This window comes from Phyllobates terribilis, unplaced genomic scaffold (genome assembly GCF_046119375.1).
Source record: "Phyllobates terribilis strain yellow unplaced genomic scaffold, ASM4611937v1 Scaffold_2__4_contigs__length_985480577, whole genome shotgun sequence".
In the NCBI taxonomy this organism is placed as follows: domain Eukaryota; kingdom Metazoa; phylum Chordata; class Amphibia; order Anura; family Dendrobatidae; genus Phyllobates; species Phyllobates terribilis.
In genome coordinates, this window is record NW_027362762.1 from 114,639,519 (window position 1) to 114,658,519 (window position 19,001).

The following is a 19,001-nucleotide window of genomic DNA, read 5'->3' on the forward strand; positions in this document are numbered from 1 at the left end:
CAATACCAGTAAATGGACATTGTACATTAGGACTTACCTAAGAATTCTGTCCAGCCAAGTTCATTGTTAATGCTTTACCCTATGGCAGAAGAACGATGGACCATACCACTAAGGTCGTACAGACATGGATTGGCTCCTTGACATGACAGTAAGTTCTCTTTGTTTCCCTGGTCTGCACAGGACACAGATATTTATCTTATAGGGCTTCTCTAATACTGAGTAAAAAAGTAAGTTCAGAGAATGTCTGGACCTTTTGTTCTAATTTGAAGCAACTGGGAGAAGCTATTGACGCACCCCCTGGGCCATGTGCAAGGGGATACCCGGAGCCGGATCTCGATGGGGGTAGTAGTCCTTGTGGCGGTGACCCGGTCCGTGCCCAGGGTGTCAAACTAAGTGGCAGTCTATGGCAGTAGATGTTAACTTGATTGTCGACTACGCCACCCGTTGAGTGCGGCTTTGAAGCCGCCGCTGCAGAGCAGTCCACTGAGGCCGGTGGTATATGTGCAGCAGTGATGGTATAACCCCCAACGGGAGGGGTATGGCCTCAGGGCAGAAGGTGTAGATGATGGGGGTTGTGAAGATGCAGAAGGAAGACTCAGAGTCAGGAGATGCAGTTCAGGGCTTTTACTTACTGGTGTTCTTTCGGTCACTCTGGCCTTGAGTGACCACCCGAGCCGTGCTGCGTCCACCAGGTCCTGGACTCGGCCAACCCCCAGGCAATTCTGGAGCGTGGTCCTGAGCTCCTTTCTGACTCTCCCTTCCTCTGGCCGTTCCCACCAGGGATCCACTTTTGGCCGGCTCCCTCGGGTCTCTTGGTGGTCAAGCCTCCTCTGGGCTCCCTGACCCTATGCTCGGTGTGCCTTTCTAGTGGATTTGGTGAGGGTCGTGGCAGATCCTGCCCACAACCTCCGGTTCCTGGTTAAGGTTCGTTTTGGCCTCTGCCAGCTTGGGTTCCGGTACCCTTGTTCGCCAACCCCTCACCCTTCTGTCCTTATTCTGGGATCTTGGGGTTCCTTCTTGTGTCCTCTCTGGGTCCTTCTCACTCCTCTCTCTCTCTGCAGGCCTTGCTCTGGAGCTGGGCCCAGCCGGAGCCACAGCTCCCTGTCAGCCCTCCTGGCTGAGCTCCTCTGCTCTTCTCCTCCTGCCTGAACTGAACCCTGTTCTAAGATGGTGCCCACCTTATATACTCCCTCTATGTGTGAGCTCAGGTGACCAGCACCCAATGAGCTCCTATCTTTACCCAGACTACTCCCCCTATCTGCCCCTACACTACTGGGATGTTCCACCCCCCTCCCACTCCAGCCAGGGACAGACGCTGTCGTACCTGCACATAAACTGGTGGGAGTACCGTCGTTCTGTCCCCCGGAAATGGGATGTATGTAGTGCATGCAGCCTACTAGCTCAGTTCCACACTCCATCCTTACCCGGGAGTGGAATACCACACCTCTGGCTTGAGGTGTAATACCCCTGTAGCAGCCGAATCCTCAGGGTGCTACATTCCCCCCTGGTAAATCACAGCACGTCCTCGGGCTGTAAAAGAATAAAAACATCCACAAACATACAATTTTTTTTTTCAAAAACATCATAAACATATAAAACATTATATATATATCATCAGCATAAAACTTTTCATATAAAACTTTTCATAGTAAACATTCTTGTTCCTCCGGCCACGGTGCAACTTGTGACCGGGTAAAGTGCAACAGTCTCTTGTAGTAAAAACAACAGTTTCCTACAAAACCGGTAGGGGGCGCCTTAGGAAGCGCAACTATATACAAGGGGAGGTATGGCCGCTCTCAGTCCTCGGCCAGTGGGGAAAAGGAATGGCTGTTCACAGTCCTCAGCCTGTGGGGAGATGGGACACACTGGAACAGTTCACTGGTCCCAACGGGGACTATATTTTAACTTAGCAGCTTGGCATATACCCTACGGGTAACTATTTTACAGTTTCAGTTCACCTCTTAATGGTGATGATGCCCTCCTGCTCCTTCCTGAGGGTAGGCTTCAGACCCGTCTGGGTCCTCTTGACCTTCCTCACACCGCAACTCCTCTTCCGTCAGGCGATGTACATGAAGTGCATAGGGTCCTTTGGCACACTGGTGCCGGGTGAAGGTGACCTCATCACCCAGGTATAGGTCACGACCTCTGTGTCCCTCCGGTAGGTGGGACTCGACATCTCTTCTGGTCACAAAGACGTCGCCGGGGGTGTGATGATCTCGAATGAAGCCCCAACCGTGCTGCAACTGGAATTTAATTACAGTCCCGGTGGCACGGGGACCATGGGCTGCACGGGGGTTCCTCCTGGTCCGGCTCTTCTGTTCTGCACTTTTTATTTGCAGCCGCTGCTCGCGGACCCGCCTCTCTCTTCTTTCTCGGTCAAAGGCTTCCAACTGCTGGCGGCAGCACTCTGCACGCTCCGCTGCAGCCGCCCGGGTTTCTTGAGTGAACCTGATGAGGTCTCCTCCTGCGGGGTCCCACTCAAACTGCGCCTCCTCTAACGAGAGCGGGGTCATCTTGACGGGCGCCGGAGCCGGGATCAGGGGCTCATCCAGAGGTCTTTCTTTCCGGAGTCGGGGATGGTGGAACTCCGGTGGCCACACAAAGGGCTGCCCATCCGGGCATGTGTGCTGGGCAAATAGGTCTTCACCCAGGTGTGGCGCTGTGGACGTTGAGGGCGCTGTTTTGGTGGCGGCGCCCGGGTTCACCAGGCCTTGCGACCAGGCTTGGGGCACCCTGAATGTAAAGGGCACCGTGAAGACGGCGGCGCCCGGGGTTACTTGGCCCAGCGACCAGGCCAGTGGCTCAGTGGAGGTAGAGGGCGCTGTTGGTACTGCGGCGCCCGGGGGTACTCGGCCTTGCGACCAGGCCGGTGGCGTCTCCTGCTTGGCCGCGCTCAGGGTTGAGGCGCGTGACGTCACAGGGGGCGTGGTCGCGGCTCCTGCTTGGGGCCTAGTCTGGAGCGGTAGCGGTGCGGCAACGGGCACGATCGGTGGGATTTCGGGCTCTGCGACGGGGAGCGGGGGTAGGCTTACGGTGGCTGGGCTTGGGGTAGTGACGTCCCCTTTACCTGCCTCCGTTTCTTTAGCTCCTTCCTCGGCGTCGTCTCCGGCCTCCGTCCCTTCTGCATCCTCTTCAGGGGCAGGCGTGCTCCTCGTTGCGGGTGGTGTGCTCCGCTGGCGGGTTCCAGCCTGCTGGGCCATCTCTCTGCTCCACTCCGTCAGCGTTTCTCGCTGCACCTGGGCCATCCTCCGTGCGAGGCCCTCCAGCGCGGTCTGTGCACGCTCCCGGTCTCTGGGGAGCTGCGCCAGGATCTCCACCAGGCCTTCTGGGGTTGTCGCTTGCAACAGGCTCCTGACCACTGGGTCGGTGCTGCCTGCCTCTCCCTCCATCTCCGGGTACGGCTCCTCCAGACTTCTCCAGGCTGCTCCCATCTTCTCTCTTTTTTTTCTGTCTACGCCCATACTGAGGGCGGTCCTGGGGCAACTTGGTGATTGTCAGCTCCAGGGGCAGACCTCCCACGCTGATGGACATCCCAAGCATCACAGTCTCTGCTGGTGGGGGTGGTCTTCGTTTTTGGCGCCATTTTTGGTCCTGGCCCACGATGGGAGGTGGCCTCTTGCCACCCTCTGGCACGCCCATAATGGCGTCCGCTCTGCCAAGGCGGGAAATCTTCTGAAATGGCGGGAATCTTCTCCCAGTGGCGGGAAACTCTGTGGATGGCAGGAAAAGACTGCAGATGACGGGCAAATGGCGGGAACCGATCCGAGATGGCGTCCGATGGCGGGGACCCTCCGGAACCGGCGGGAGACTTCTTTTTGAGGTAAATGCGAACTTTTCTTCAGGCACGCAGTACCCGATGGTTGCGGGCACGTGATCCTGCCGACTACGCCAAAAGTTGACGCACCCCCTGGGCCATGTGCAAGGGGATACCCGGAGCCGGATCTCGATGGGGGTAGTAGTCCTTGTGGCGGTGACCCGGTCCGTGCCCAGGGTGTCAAACTAAGTGGCAGTCTATGGCAGTAGATGTTAACTTCATTGTCGACTACGCCACCCGTTGAGTGCGGCTTTGAAGCCGCCGCTGCAGAGCAGTCCACTGAGGCCGGTGGTATATGTGCAGCAGTGATGGTATAACCCCCAACGGGAGGGGTATGGCCTCAGGGCAGAAGGTGTAGATGATGGGGGTTGTGAAGATGCAGAAGGAAGACTCAGAGTCAGGAGATGCAGTTCAGGGCTTTTACTTACTGGTGTTCTTTCGGTCACTCTGGCCTTGAGTGACCACCCGAGCCGTGCTGCGTCCACCAGGTCCTGGACTCGGCCAACCCCCAGGCAATTCTGGAGCGTGGTCCTGAGCTCCTTTCTGACTCTCCCTTCCTCTGGCCGTTCCCACCAGGGATCCACATTTTGCCGGCTCCCTCGGGTCTCTTGGTGGTCAAGCCTCCTCTGGGCTCCCTGACCCTATGCTCGGTGTGCCTTTCTAGTGGATTTGGTGAGGGTCGTGGCAGATCCTGCCCACAACCTCCGGTTCCTGGTTAAGGTTCGTTTTGGCCTCTGCCAGCTTGGGTTCCGGTACCCTTGTTCGCCAACCCCTCACCCTTCTGTCCTTATTCTGGGATCTTGGGGTTCCTTCTTGTGTCCTCTCTGGGTCCTTCTCACTCCTCTCTCTCTCTCTCTGCAGGCCTTGCTCTGGAGCTGGGCCCAGCCGGAGCCACAGCTCCCTGTCAGCCCTCCTGGCTGAGCTCCTCTGCTCTTCTCCTCCTGCCTGAACTGAACCCTGTTCTAAGATGGTGCCCACCTTATATACTCCCTCTATGTGTGAGCTCAGGTGACCAGCACCCAATGAGCTCCTATCTTTACCCAGACTACTCCCCCTATCTGCCCCTACACTACTGGGATGTTCCACCCCCCTCCCACTCCAGCCAGGGACAGACGCTGTCGTACCTGCACATAAACTGGTGGGAGTACCGTCGTTCTGTCCCCCGGAAATGGGATGTATGTAGTGCATGCAGCCTACTAGCTCAGTTCCACACTCCATCCTTACCCGGGAGTGGAATACCACACCTCTGGCTTGAGGTGTAATACCCCTGTAGCAGCCGAATCCTCAGGGTGCTACACTATCCTGTCGACATGGGCCCATATATACCTGCAGAACTATTTCAACACCTAATGGAATCGATGCCACTATTAATTGATGTGAGTCTGAAGGCCAAAAAGAGGTAGTGCTTACTACATTGGGTGCAAGTAATAGTGACCTTTCAGTGTAAATAGATGGCTTACCAGAATAATTTCCTCATGGTCACCCAAGGAAGGCAGTATAAAAAGAATTCAACTTTGGAATTGCTATTTATGCAACCAATCTTTCATCTGGAGCTTCAGTTTAAACTTGGTTCCTCAATAATGGTTTCCATGTTGTATTGGAATTTTCCAGTAGCTACAGAACAATATATTACACATACCGTTTAGGTGCTGTCTACAATAGCTTACAGAAGATTATCACTATATTTTCTTTCAAGGTCTTGTTTTGCTGTGTTCATTCAGTTCTAAATAACTCTGATGGATTTGATGATTTACTTAGCTGGTTAATCTGTAAAAGTAGTCAATATAAACTACAGGATCACAAATTTCATTAGTGCTAGTGCATTCCAGTACAGCTACACTAATACCAGTAATTCATTTTTCACTGCCAAGTTTAGTCTGGTTAACTTTCTTTCATTTGGGTCGGGTACGTCACGTGCCACTTCACCTCCTGTTTTCTCCACACTCTGTAAGCAACATGGTCGATCCAATTATACTCAATGGTTTACCATGCAGCCTCCGATTGAACAATGATTGAATATACTAGCGACATGGAACCATTATCTATTTTGAAGAAATTCTTTTACTGGAATATAATCATGTTTTAATTTCAAATTCAATTGTGTAGCTGTACCGTGGCACGAGGCGGAAGCCGTGGCAAGACACTGGTCTTCTCCTGCCACACCCCGGCCCGCTACATGAAAAAGTGGGTCCTGGCTGGGTACAGATGTTGGTGCTTTCACCCATGCTGGATGCTTGTGGCCCATGGTGTTGGCCAGCCAGGATCATAGGTGTTAAATTTCAATAAAGGAGACTCCCGTTCCAAAACCCAGTCTTTACTGAACGGTAATTTAGTAAGGCCATCTTCACATGGTCAGTATTTGGTCAGTATTTTACATTAGTATTTGTAAGCCAAATTCAGGAGTGGGTGATAAATACAGAAGTGGTTACTTGTTTCTATTATACTTTTCCTCTGATTGTTCCACTCCTGGTTTTGGCTTACAAATACTGATGTAAAATACTGATGAAGTACTGAATGTGTGAACATGGCCTAAGGATTATGTAAGAGGGGTTAGCAGGTACAAAGTCTTATGGACGTTTCCTTCACAGTGTAAAGCTTTTTCACACACACAGTATCCTTCCACTGTAGTCTACTCCAGGGCCGGTGAAGCAGACTGTTTCGCCCTACTTCTTCACAGCCTAGCTTGTCGCCACAGTCCAGTCCTGATCAGCAAGTCTCTCTACCTGCTCAGCCTTTCTGCGTCCTATTTTTTCCACTACTGGCACCCTGGATCTACCGCTCGAGACCGCCCACTAGTCCCACGGACTAAGTCCTGATTAGGTCCATTACCTTTGGCATTTAGCAAGCTCAGGATTTCTCGTGACACATCGTCCTAACCAAGGACCCCTTTAAGGTGGAAGGCCACTCTGTCTCTTCAGTCGGTTCTAGGTCATGCTACTCCCTTGTCCTTAGTCTCCTCCGCAGACACTTCCAACTCAAACAAGAACTTGTCCCTATCTAACTATCTACAGGAAGCAGTTACTTGCCCTAACACTGATTCCCTCCCGCTATCTGCTAGTTCCGAACATTAACACCTACCTTACCCTAACGTCGCTATCGAACTACAGTCACTACCTTATCCTACCTATCTTATGTCCTAAATCCTAAACTATGTCTTATCCTATATTGTACACTACCAATATTATACATTTATACAGGCACACATTACATGTGCTAATATATACAGTACAAAGACACAAGACACAATAAGCACTATCCAATTGGTGTCTTCAGGGGTAGGAACGCGACAGTCCAGTCCGCACCCCTTACATTGACATAATTGCTGCAATCACCAGCCTCATGCTTTTGATGTCTATCTAATATGTATCTTCTCCATAATGTGATATGTCCATCAGGATCTGTGTATTTGACATGTTAATTTGGACAAAATATCCATATTCCAGTGCAGAGGTGCAACTTGAAGCTCCTGGCCTCCCACATGCTTCAGTGCCTGGAGCATCTATTACGTCTGCACCCCCTATTGCTATGTCTCTTATTGTGGCAAGACAGATACCGGTAATTTTAACTGGTAATGTGCTTAGTATGAGGCAGTACTGGAGCTGTACTTGAAGCTGCTCCTGGGGTCAGCTTCTTTTCTCTACCTAGCACAGAGATGAAGAACCTCCTGCTGAGCAGTTTAAACTCACTGGACAGTGAGTATGTGCATGTCGTGTTTGTTGTGGCGCATGCTCCAAATGATTACGTCCCGACACTGGCAAGTGCCAGTGACTCGCCCCCTGGGCCGTGGGACACTCGGAGCCGGGCAATAGGGAGACGATGGGGGTAGTAGTGGCAACCCGGTCCGTGGCTCAGGGTGGTCAGACCAGTGGCAGTCCTTTATAAGTTTTAAGTAACGTCCGACTACGCCACCCGTGGAATGCGGTCAGTGCTAACCGCCGCTGCAGTGCAGACCTCTGGGGCAGATGTAAATGTGCAGCTCCGAATAGTACAACTCCCCACGGGAAGAGTAGGGCCCCAGGGCAGTGTATGATGGATGATGGAGGGGATGATTCCAACCGCGTTAGCCAGGAAACGGAGGCCTCTTAAACAGTTCAGGGTCTTTATTAGAACAGGTAAAACGACCCAGAAACAGGCCCGGCTAGGAGGGGGCCTGGATGTCTGAGAGCAAGTGGGAAGCTGGCCCTGGTCAAGGTGAGGGTGTCGGCCTACCGTGCTCTCTGTGCTCCTTCTGGCTATTTCCCTTCTGGTAATGTAACAGCCCACGTTCCTGAGCTCACCGTGTCCTCTCGCCCGTATGGCTTGCAACTTGGGTCCCTTGCTACTCCCGGCCTGGTACGGCTCTGCTGGTCCCTTCTGCTGTGGCGGAGCCTCCGGGCTTCTTAGGCCAAGGAACATACAGTCCCCTGCGGACTGGTTATCTGCTGTAGGATGTGGAATCCTCACAGCCTCAGACACCAAAGTCTGGTAGATTAGTTTCTTTATCTGCCAGGACAGACTCACTTCACCTTTTGTCCCTGGCTCGTGGCCCTCCTACTGCCACACGTCCTCTTAGGCTGCAACACAACTGTCTGTCCCTGCTCTGGGACACCTCTCAATCCAGAGACAGGTTGTCCAGTTCTCCCTAACTCTGCCCCCAGCTCCAGCTTTTATAGGGGCAGCCTGCTCCCCCTACTGGTCTGGGACAGGAGGTGCTGCATGCTAATGGTCCTTGACTAGAGAACCTCCCCCTTGCTCTCAGACACAGCTTTATTATATTTGTGGCATCCAGGCCAGGGTGACACACCAGCGTCATGATGTTCTTTGTGAGCGGAGAACCCTGTATTCCTGACCTGATGATAAAGGAAGCACTCGCAGTTTCTCTTATGTAATGATTGAATAGAGCAGAAAGAGGAGAAGAGAACGGTCTGAGGATATGAGAACCAAAATTGTTGAAAAATATCAGCAATTCCAAAGTTACAAGTCCATCCTCAGAGATCTTGATGTTCCTTTGTCCACGGTGCGCAACTTTAGCTAACCTCCCTGGATGAGAATGACAGAGAAAAATTGAGGAAAGGATGCAATGCAGGATAGTCCAGATGGTGGATAAGCTGCCTCAATCAAGTTCCAAACTAATTCAACCTTTCCTGCAGGCTCAGGGTGCATCAGTGTCAGCCTGAACTATCCATCGATATTTGAATTAAATTAAATGCTACAGCAGGAGACCCAGAAAGGCCCTACTGCTGGCCCAAAGACATAAAAAAGCTAGACTGCAGTTTGCCAAAATGAGTAAGCAAAAATCCTTTTTGGAAACCATCTGGTGGACAGATGAGACCAAGATAGAACTTTTTGGTTTACTTTAGTGCTTACCAAAAATGGAATGAGGCCTACAAAGAAAAAAACACAGTACCTATTCAAGTATAGTGAATGTTCAAAGATGTTTTGGGGTTATCCTGCTGCATCTGGCACTGGGTGCCTTGACTGTGTGCAAAGCATCATGAAATCTGAAGATTACCAAAGGATTTTGGGTCGCAATGTAGTGCCTAATGTCAGAAAGCTGGGTTTGCGTCCTAGTCCATGGGTCTTCCAGCAGGATATTGACCCCAAACATACTTCAAGAAGTACCCAGAAATGGATGGAAACAAAGTGCTGGAGAGTTCTGAAGTGGCCAGCAATGAGTCTGGGTGTAAATGCCATTGAACACCTGTGGAGAGATCTTCAAATTGCTGTTGGGAGAAGGCACCATTCAAATATGGGAGACCTGGAGCAGTTTTCAAAAGAATAGTGGTCCAAATTTCCAGCTGAGAGGTGTAAGAAGCTTGTTTATGGTTATTTGAAGTGATTTATTGCAGTTATGTATTCCAAAGGGTGTGCAACCAAATATTAAGTTGAGGGTTCCAACAATTTTGTCCAGCAGATTTTTGGGGTTTTGTGTGAAATTATGTCCAATTTGCCTTTTTTTCCCTCTGTTTTTATGTGTTGTTCCAATACACACTAAGGAAATAAACATGTATTTAACAAAACGTGTAATTGCAATAATTTTCTGGAATAAATACTTCATTTTCTGGAATAATTTCAAGGGTGCTAACACTTTCGGCCATGACTGTATATACATCAGCCTCAGTGTCTCCTATGTGATGTATATACAGCAGTCTCTGTGTATCCTATGTGATACATAGACAGCAATCTCGGTGTATCCTATTTTATGCATATACAGCAGTCTCAGTGTATCCTATGTGATGTGTATACAGCATTCTCAGTGTCTCCTATGTGATATATACAGCACACCTCCCACTGCTTGAGTTTTATAGACATTACCTGATCAATGATGGATTTCCCACTGCGATGAGACATGCAGTGTAATATACATCTGTGTTCAAAACAAATTACTGCTGTGAATCGTTCTTTACAAAACTTATAATTTCAAAGAGTTGATTGAGCTCTAGACTGACGCAATCCTGAAAAAGCAGTAGCGAGTAGCAATATCATCAATATATCACATAACCAAAGAGAAGCAGCTCCAGCCACCACATTAGGGGTGAGATAGATAAATGTTTGACCAAATATAGCCGGATAATTTTTAAGTAAATAATTTTGTTCGCCCCACGGATGATAGTATAAATATGCAAATGGCCCTTGGAAGAAAAAAAGGTTCCTTACCTCTGACCAAGCCTAATGTATTGCTTTCTAAGTATTCCTACCAATCCTCTTCATTCACAAGTTTAGAAGGTATTTCGGCATTTGGATCCCCACTATTCAACAAGTGATGTCATAATCTCGTGATACACTATGACCTTCAAAAGCGGTAAACCTTTTCTAATACCCCAATTGTTAGAAGAATGTGTTCTTCTAACAATTGGGGCTTTAAAGACAATAAAGGCAAACAAATAATATATTACTAAATAAATAAAAAGATTAATCAGATTTGAAGGAAAGACATGGCAGCATTCCAGAGGCAGAATTTTTTTTATAGTTTTCTCATGGAACCGTTGAAGCACTAGAAGAAACTTGTACAAGTGAGAACATTCGATTTTATTGGTATATGACTTATTTGTACAGTTTTGAATGCACCTGATGAGAACATTGGTACGGTATTATATACCAATAAAATTGAACTTTATGACTTGGCAAAAGTTTATTTGGTGCCTCCATGTTGCAGAGACAAAAATTAATTTTCTTACCCTCAAACTTAGTGTCCTTACTGTCCGAGGATTCAGCAGCAATAGTAAATCATAATCTTTAAATACAACCTGAGAAAGGGGGTGTCTAATGCAGACCAATGATTTTATTTTTTCATCTTCTCAAATAGTTTTTTTTTAACCTTTGTATTTTTATTTGCTCACTTCATAGTGAGGCAGTGGCTTCACTTTCTATTTCTAGATACTCATTGCTTGTAGAAGAAAATGATCCAGCTCCACAGAACTTCACAAATCTTGATCTTTATTAGGTGCGGCAGAAGTACAAATCCAGTGCAGATAGATTATAATATCATGATACCGAAATTGATTAAAATCAACTCATTTCGGGTAGTTGAAGCCTTAGTCATGATGTCGGGTATGTGAAGGAGTCAAGGTTTATTTATATTAAGAATATCCGGTCTGCACTCGTGCTTAATGAACCCCTTCACGCTGCGGCCATTTTCCGTTTTTGCGCGTTTATTTTTTGCTCCCCTTTTCCCCAGAGCCATAACTTTTTTATTTTTCAGTCAATATGGCTTGTTTTTTGCTGGACGAGTTGTACTTTTTAGCGACACCATTGGTTTTACCGTATCATGTACTGGAAAACTGGGAAAAAAAATTAAAGTGGGTGAAATTGCAAAAAAAGTGCAATTCCACAATTTTTTATTTTTTTTTCTTTACCATGTTTACTAACTGCTAAAACTGACCTGCCATTATGATTCTCCAGGTCATTACGAGTTTGCAGATACCAAACATGTATAGGTTATTTTATATTTATTTTATATTTAAGTGGTAATAATAACGTTTGTTCAAAAAAAAAATGGTGCCATTTTCCGAGACCCGTAGCAACTCCATGTTTCGTAATCTGGGGCTGGGGGAGAGCTTATTTTTTGTGCGCCGAGCTTACGTTTTTATTGATTTTTAGGTAGATACGATGTTTTGATCGCCTGTTATTACATTTTATTGCAATGTTGCAGCGACCAAATAAATGTAATTCTGGCGTGTTGATTTTTTTTCTCGTTACGCCATTACCGATTGGATTAATTCTTTTTTTATATTGATACATCGGGCGATTCTGAATGCTGTGATACCAAATATGTGTATTTTTGAATTTTTTTTATTGTTTTATTTTGAATGGGGCGAAAGGGGGGTCATTTGAACTTATATATTTTTTTAATATTTTTAAATACTTTTTTTTCTACTTTTTATATGCTTTAATAGTCTCCATAGGATCTTCTGATCGCTTGTGTTACACATGTACACATGTAACAAAAGTGCTCATCTGCTATGAGCACCAACTGCTGGGCGGTGCTCATAGCAGATCGGCTATGACAACCACAGGGGTCTCCTGCAGACCCCGGGTTGTCATGCCAACCCATCGGTGTCCCGCGATTATGTGACGGGCGCAAAAATGGGCAGGCCTTATGACGCGCTTCCAGCACTACCATGTTAAATGCCGCTGTCTCAGTTTGACAGCGGCATTTAACATGTTAACAGCTGCAGGTGGATCGCGAGTCCACCTGTGGCTGTTAGGCGCACATGACAGCTGTTATGTGCCCGGAAAGGTGCGGGCTCATCGCCGGAGTCTGCATCAAAGGGGGTGACATGACATGCGCTGTACATATACAGCGCATGTTGTGAAGAGGTTAATGAACATTGCTTGCTTTTGTTTCTGAAAAGATTGGCAGTACAAATCTAATCATTGTATTTGATTGTCCTAATAATGCTCATAGACGTCAAGGGACCTCAGAGACTGTAACTTTCACTTTGTCTAGACAAAAGGTTAAAGTCGTAATATGGATTGGCTTGTTTGTAACACATAAAATATCTAGAATTATGGCATTTTACCAGACAAGATGCCCTTTGAACATTATCTTTGTGGAAGACTGAATCTGACCATGAACTGAACTCTCTTTAATTCAAAGTTAATTTTATACTTTTCTTTCATGAAATGTCTTAGAGTAAAGTACATAAAATGCAATTTGTCAGCATGAAGTCATGTAAATGTTTTTTTCACCGATCCATGCTTTCCATTGCAGCTCTGTTTGTATAGAATGACTATTATATATACTGTAAGCACAAGTCCCCCTTAAGCTCAACAGGAAGTCAGTGTCGAGGAGCCCATTTACATTAGAGCAGCAGTTTGGAGGTCACATTTGACCGGGACCCGCAATACAACTCTGGCCTCAGTGGCCGCTCAAAGGACAGGTACATTCTTTTGGGTGCAGTTCATTAAACTGCAAGTCTGTTCTCTATTACCTACACAAAAAGTCTACACACCAGGTCATATAAAAAATTATACCAAGAAGAATCATTTCAGAACTTTTTTTTACATTTAATGTCCCCCATAACCCGTAGAATTCAGTTGAAAAATAAACTCAAATCTTTTTGAGTGGAAAAAGAAAAATAAAGAACTAAAATTATGTGGTTTCATAAATATGCACCCCCTTAAACTAATACTTTATTGAAGTATCCTTTGAATTTATGACAGCATTCAGTCTTTTTGGGTAGGAGTCTATCAACAAGGCACTTCTGGAACTGGCAATCTTTGCCCTCTCTTCTTTGCAGCAGATTGCAAAGGCATCTCCTGAGTACTGCCCTCTTCAGGTCACCCACAGATTTTCAATTGGATTCAGGCCTGAAGTCTGGGATCTGTCTGGGCCATTCCAAAAATGATGGTTGTTGATTGAATGATTTTCTTCTGGTGAATCCATTCTTTTGGTAAGGCCATGGGCCCACGATTAGTTTGGGCACTACTGTTTGGGCACATAGCAGTATAATATAGGGCCGTGAAAATGAAAAAATATGTTTTTTTCCACAAAAATGTTGTTTTTTTCATTTTCACAAGGTTAACAGGAGAAAATGGTCCCTACAATTTGTTGTGCAATTTCTCCTTAGTACACCAATGCCCAATATGTGGTCCTAATCTAGTGTTTGGGCATACAACAGTGCTCATTAAGGAAAAAATGCTATTTGATTTTTTTGCAGTGCAAATTTGCCTGGAATAGACTGCTGGCATCATTTCACATTTGCAGAGCCCCATAATGCCAAAATAGCAGAAACCCCCCAAAAGTGACCCCATTTTAGAAACTACACCCCTCAAGGAATTCATAGATAGGTGTGATGAGCATCTAGAACCCACAGGTGCCACACAGAATTTTATAATATTGGGATTTGAAAATTAAATATTCGTTTTTTTCCATGAAATTGTTGCTTTAGCCCCAAATTTTTAATTTTCACAAAAGGTAACAGGAGGAAATGGACACCCCGATTTGTTGTGCAATTTCTCTTGAGTACGCTGATACCCCATATGTGGTTAGAAAGTGCTGATTAGGTAAACGGAAGCGGGGGAGCGCCATTTGACCTTTGCAGTATAATTTCTGTTAGAATATATTGCGGATACCATGTCACATTGGCAGAGCCTCTCAGATGTCAAAACAGCAGAAACCCCCCACAAGTGACCCCATTTTGGAAGCTTAACCTCTTGAGGAATTAATCTACTAGTGTAGTGAGCATTTTAAACTCTTACGTGGTTCGCAGAATTGTGTAACATTGGGCTGTGGAAATTAAAAATTAAATTTTTTTCACTAACATGTTTTTAATTTTCAAAAGGGCTAATAGGAGAAAATGGACCACATAATTTTGTTATGCAATTTCCCCTGAGTGCGCCAACACCCTATATGTGGTTAGAAACTACTTTTCAAGCACCGTGCAAAGCTCAGAAGGGAAGGACCTCATATTAGACAGTAGATTTTGCTGGAATGCTTTTTGGGTGCAATGCCACATTGGCCGAGCCCCTGAGATGCTAAAACAGCACAATTCCCCCACAGGTGACCTCATTTTCCAAATAACACCCCTCAATTAATTATTCTATGGGTTAGTGAGCATATGGACACCACAGGTGTGTCACAGAATTTTATACTATTAGGTGGTGAAAAAATAATTACATTTTTACCACCAAAATGTTGATTTAACCCCAAGTTTTTAATTTTCAAAAGGGCTACGAGGAAAAAATGGACCCCATAATTTGTTATGCAATTTCTCCTGAGTATGTCAATACCTTATGTGTGGTCAGAAACTAATTTTCAGGCACAGTGCAAACCTCAAAAGGGAAGGAACGCCATATTAGAGTGCAGAAATTTTGCTGGAATGCTTTGCTTGTGTAATGTCACATTAGCAGAGCCCCTGAAGTGCCAGAACAGCAGAACTCCCCCTCCCCAAGTGACCCCATTTTACAAACTACACCCATGGATGAATTCATTTAGGGGTGCAGTGATCATATTGACGCTACATGTACCTCACAGCATTTTATACCATTTGGCGGTAAAGAAATAATAATTACATTGTTACCACTAAAATGTTGTTTTAGCCCCAGATTTTTCATTTTCACAAGGCAAAATAGGCAAATGTGACCTCGTAATTTCTCACACAATTTCTCCTAAATGTGGCAATACCCCACATGTGGCTATATAGTACTGTTTGGCCACATATCGGGGCTTAGGAGCAGTGGCATAACTAGAGTCCGATTGGCCCCAGTGCAAAATTTGGACCTTGGTCCTCACCTGCATGTTAGTCAGATATATCGGCCCTTGTAGCATTCTAAATCATATAAAGACATATTGTACATATTTGCCCCTCCATGTAGAAATGTCCCCTGTCCTGGCTCCTTCTTGTAATAATTTCCCCCATCCTGGGTCCCTTCCAGTAATATTGTCCCCATCCTGCTCCCTTCCAGTATTAATGCCCCCCATCCTGGGTCCCATACTATAACATTTTCTCCTATATTGGGCCCCTTCCTGGTATAGTGTCCCCTATTCTGGTGTAATGTCCCCCATCCTGGTATAATCTACCCATTCTGTTATAATGTCCTCCATTTTGGTATAATGTCCCCATTCTGGTATTATGTCGTATAATGCCTACATCCTTGTATAATGTCCCCCATCCTGGTATAATGTAACCCATCTTAGTATAATGCTTCCATCCTGGTATAATGTCCTCTTTATGGTATAATGTTGTATAATGCCTCCATTCAGGTATAATGTCCCGATCCTGGTATACTCCCCCATCCTGGTATAATGAATCCATTCTATTATAATATCCCCCATCCCGGTATAATGTTCCCATTCTGATATAATGTCGTATAATGTCTCAAATGCAGATCACCTTCCTGTTTTTCTCCAGCACATTTTAAAAAGAAACAAACGATTTTTATTTTCACCTTCATCTGCTCCCATGCCACGTGGCATCCTCTTCTGTAGCTGGCGCAGGAGCCAGCAGATGACTTCAGTTTACCGTCACTGGCAGTGCATAACATCACTGCCATGTGCCGCATATCACTGGCAAGCCAACGTAAGCTGCCTGCTACTGATTGGCCGGCAGCGTGTATTGCAGCTCAGGCTGCCAGCAGATCTCATCTCCGCAATACATTTCACCTGAATGTGCGTCCGAGAGCGTACATCTGGGTGAAATTGGCATCCTTGGGCCAAGTTGTGGTTGCGCCCTTTGTGACCATGATCGTTACACCCCTGCTCAGGAGGGAATGAGTGCTATTTGACTTTTGAGGCACAGATTTTCCTAAAATTGTTTGCATACTCTATTTACAGAGCCCCTAAGTGCCAGAACAACAAAAAAAAAAACATGTATTGCTATGCATTAGACCAGTCATGTGATACAGATAGAATGCCTATTAGGCCATACTTGGCCTAACAGGCCACTGTAGCTGGCAGATCCAGAAGTCATTATTTGACCTCTGCTTGCCATGACACCAATCGGCTCTCCACAGTCACATTGGGGGAGTACCCATTGGGTAAGGGAAGGAGCTCCCTCTCACAACCCTCTAAATACCGTGATCACTATTGATCATGGCATTTAGAGGGTTAAATAGTCAGGGGCGTTGCGGGCACCGGCCCTGGCTGTTACAGTAAAAGCCTGTATTCAGTGAAGACAAACTTTCCCATTACTGAGAGAGGAGATGACAGTTTGTGCTTTTTATATTCAGTGGAGGAAGGACTAGCTGGAGGCAGATACAGATATTTTGCTGCAAGTTCTCCTGAAACTACAGTTACAGTTCTCCATAGAACTTCATGAGCACCAACTGTCATCTTTTATTTTAGTAATGGGAAAATCTGTATTCATTGAAGACAGATTTTACCTGTGAATTGAGGTTTTAGAGAATGAATGATCAGTCCGGGAGAAGAAAGCAGATTTCTGTAATAAGATATATAACCAAGTTTATTTTTTTCGCCTATACTATTGATTTATGAAAAAAAATTAAACAACGGTTATTCTTTAACTTCTACTGCCCTATAATATGTTGCCTGTTTATAGATTAAAATGATTTGTGGGATATTTTAGAAATATTAATTATATATCTGTTTTTCCTTTGTTAGGCTCACGCCCGTGTTTGGCATCTTTATGACACGGAATTCCGTCCCCTGCAAAAAGGTCAAGTGTCTATAGCGCTGGCTTCTCATTGGATCGACCCTATCAATATGACGCAACACTGCATGCAAGAATCCAGCAAATCTCTTGATTTTGTCTTGGGGTGGTTTGCCAGGCCAATATTTCTAGATGGAGATTATCCCGAGTCCATGAAGCACAATCTATCTTCCCTACTACCTGAGTTTACCGAAGAGGAGAAAAGATTCAATAAAGGAACAGCCGACTTCTTTGCTCTTTCCTTTGGGCCCATACTGAGTTTTCAAATGCTGGACCCACCTATGAAGTTCCAACAAATGGAATCATTATCACTGAGGATGCTCCTGTACTGGATAAGCAAGGAGTACAATCAGCCACCCATATTTATTGTAGAGAACAGCTGGCTCATTGCCGCCTTTACAAAGCGTGAAGATGCTAAGTATATGTATTATCTTAAGACATTTGTCATGGAGGCGTTAAAAGGTATGTGAAATGTTGACCTAAAAAGACAAAGACATGTTTGGAAGTAAAATGGTAAAATGTCCCATGTTTTGTCTATTTTAGGCCCTTTACATTATTTATTCTGGCTTTGGCTCCAATGCCTGTTTTTTATCAAATCCCAAAGTGTCCCGTTGGACGTAATTGAAATATAAGGGTTCAGTGGTTTCCATTGTGGTTAATTTGATGAGAATAGTGTAGTGGAACTGACGCGGCCCCCTGGGCCGTGGGATACTCGGTGCCGTGCCGGTTGTTACTCGGGGATATGTCACAGTGGCGGCGACCCGGTCCGTGACCCAGGGCGGTCATTCAAAAGGGGAATGTTATAGGGGATTTATGTACAAAGTTCGTGATGCCACCTGTGGTATGCGGCTAAGGGAGCCGCCGCTGCGGAGCAGGTCCCCTGGAGCTGATGTTACTGCAGCAGGGATGGTGTGGCTCGCCACAGGTAGAGCTTAGCTCCAGGGCAGTGTAGATGTTATGGGTTATGCTGGGCATTGTAGTGCAGGGGTGATGGCGCAGATAATAATCACAGAGACGGTGGAGTACAGTCCTCAGGGTCTTTACTCACGGTTATTGCAGTCCAAGTTACAGGCGCCAAAGTAACTTCCCTCGTCGTGCTGTGCTTACTCAGGGAGGGGCTCGGTCCACCCTCAGGTATCTCTGGAGTACTTAGCAGGACCCCCTTCTGTGTCCTCTCTCTGGCCGTCTCCCTGCACCTCATGCCAAGTGTCCCAATCCGGTACCTGCGGGCCTTGTTGGGCGACGTCTGTTCCGTCCCCTGGGTCCTCTATAGCTACCTTCTTGGTGAGACTGATATGGACTGTTGGCTTCAGGACTTGAAATACTGCAGTCTCCGGTTTCTAGTTGAGTCATAAAGTTCTCTGCTAGTTGAGGGACCAGTCCCCTTTGTGTGGCCTGACCCCTCCACCTCCCGGTAGATTCAGGCGTACGGGTGGCTTCCAGCACTGCCCGTACCCCTGGGGTCCCTTCTTCCGTTCCTGGAGCCCTTCCTGCTCCCACTCCTCTTTCTTCAGTCCTGGGCCTCTCCTCAGGCCCTCTGCCTGAGCAGAGCTCCTGCAGAGCCCTGCTCCACTCCTCTCACTGTAGACTGTTCA

The 19,001-nt window shown here is 46.4% G+C and overlaps 1 protein-coding gene across 1 annotated transcript in view; it reads left to right on the forward strand.

Moving 5' to 3' along the window:
• The window catches only part of KL (klotho), a 70,159-nt gene that overhangs the window by 32,139 nt on the left and 19,019 nt on the right, over positions 1–19,001 (forward strand). Inside the window, exon 2 of the mRNA XM_073662517.1 lies at positions 17,358–17,868. Coding sequence (XP_073518618.1) covers positions 17,358–17,868 — 511 coding nt within the window. The remainder of the gene's footprint in view (positions 1–17,357; positions 17,869–19,001) is intronic.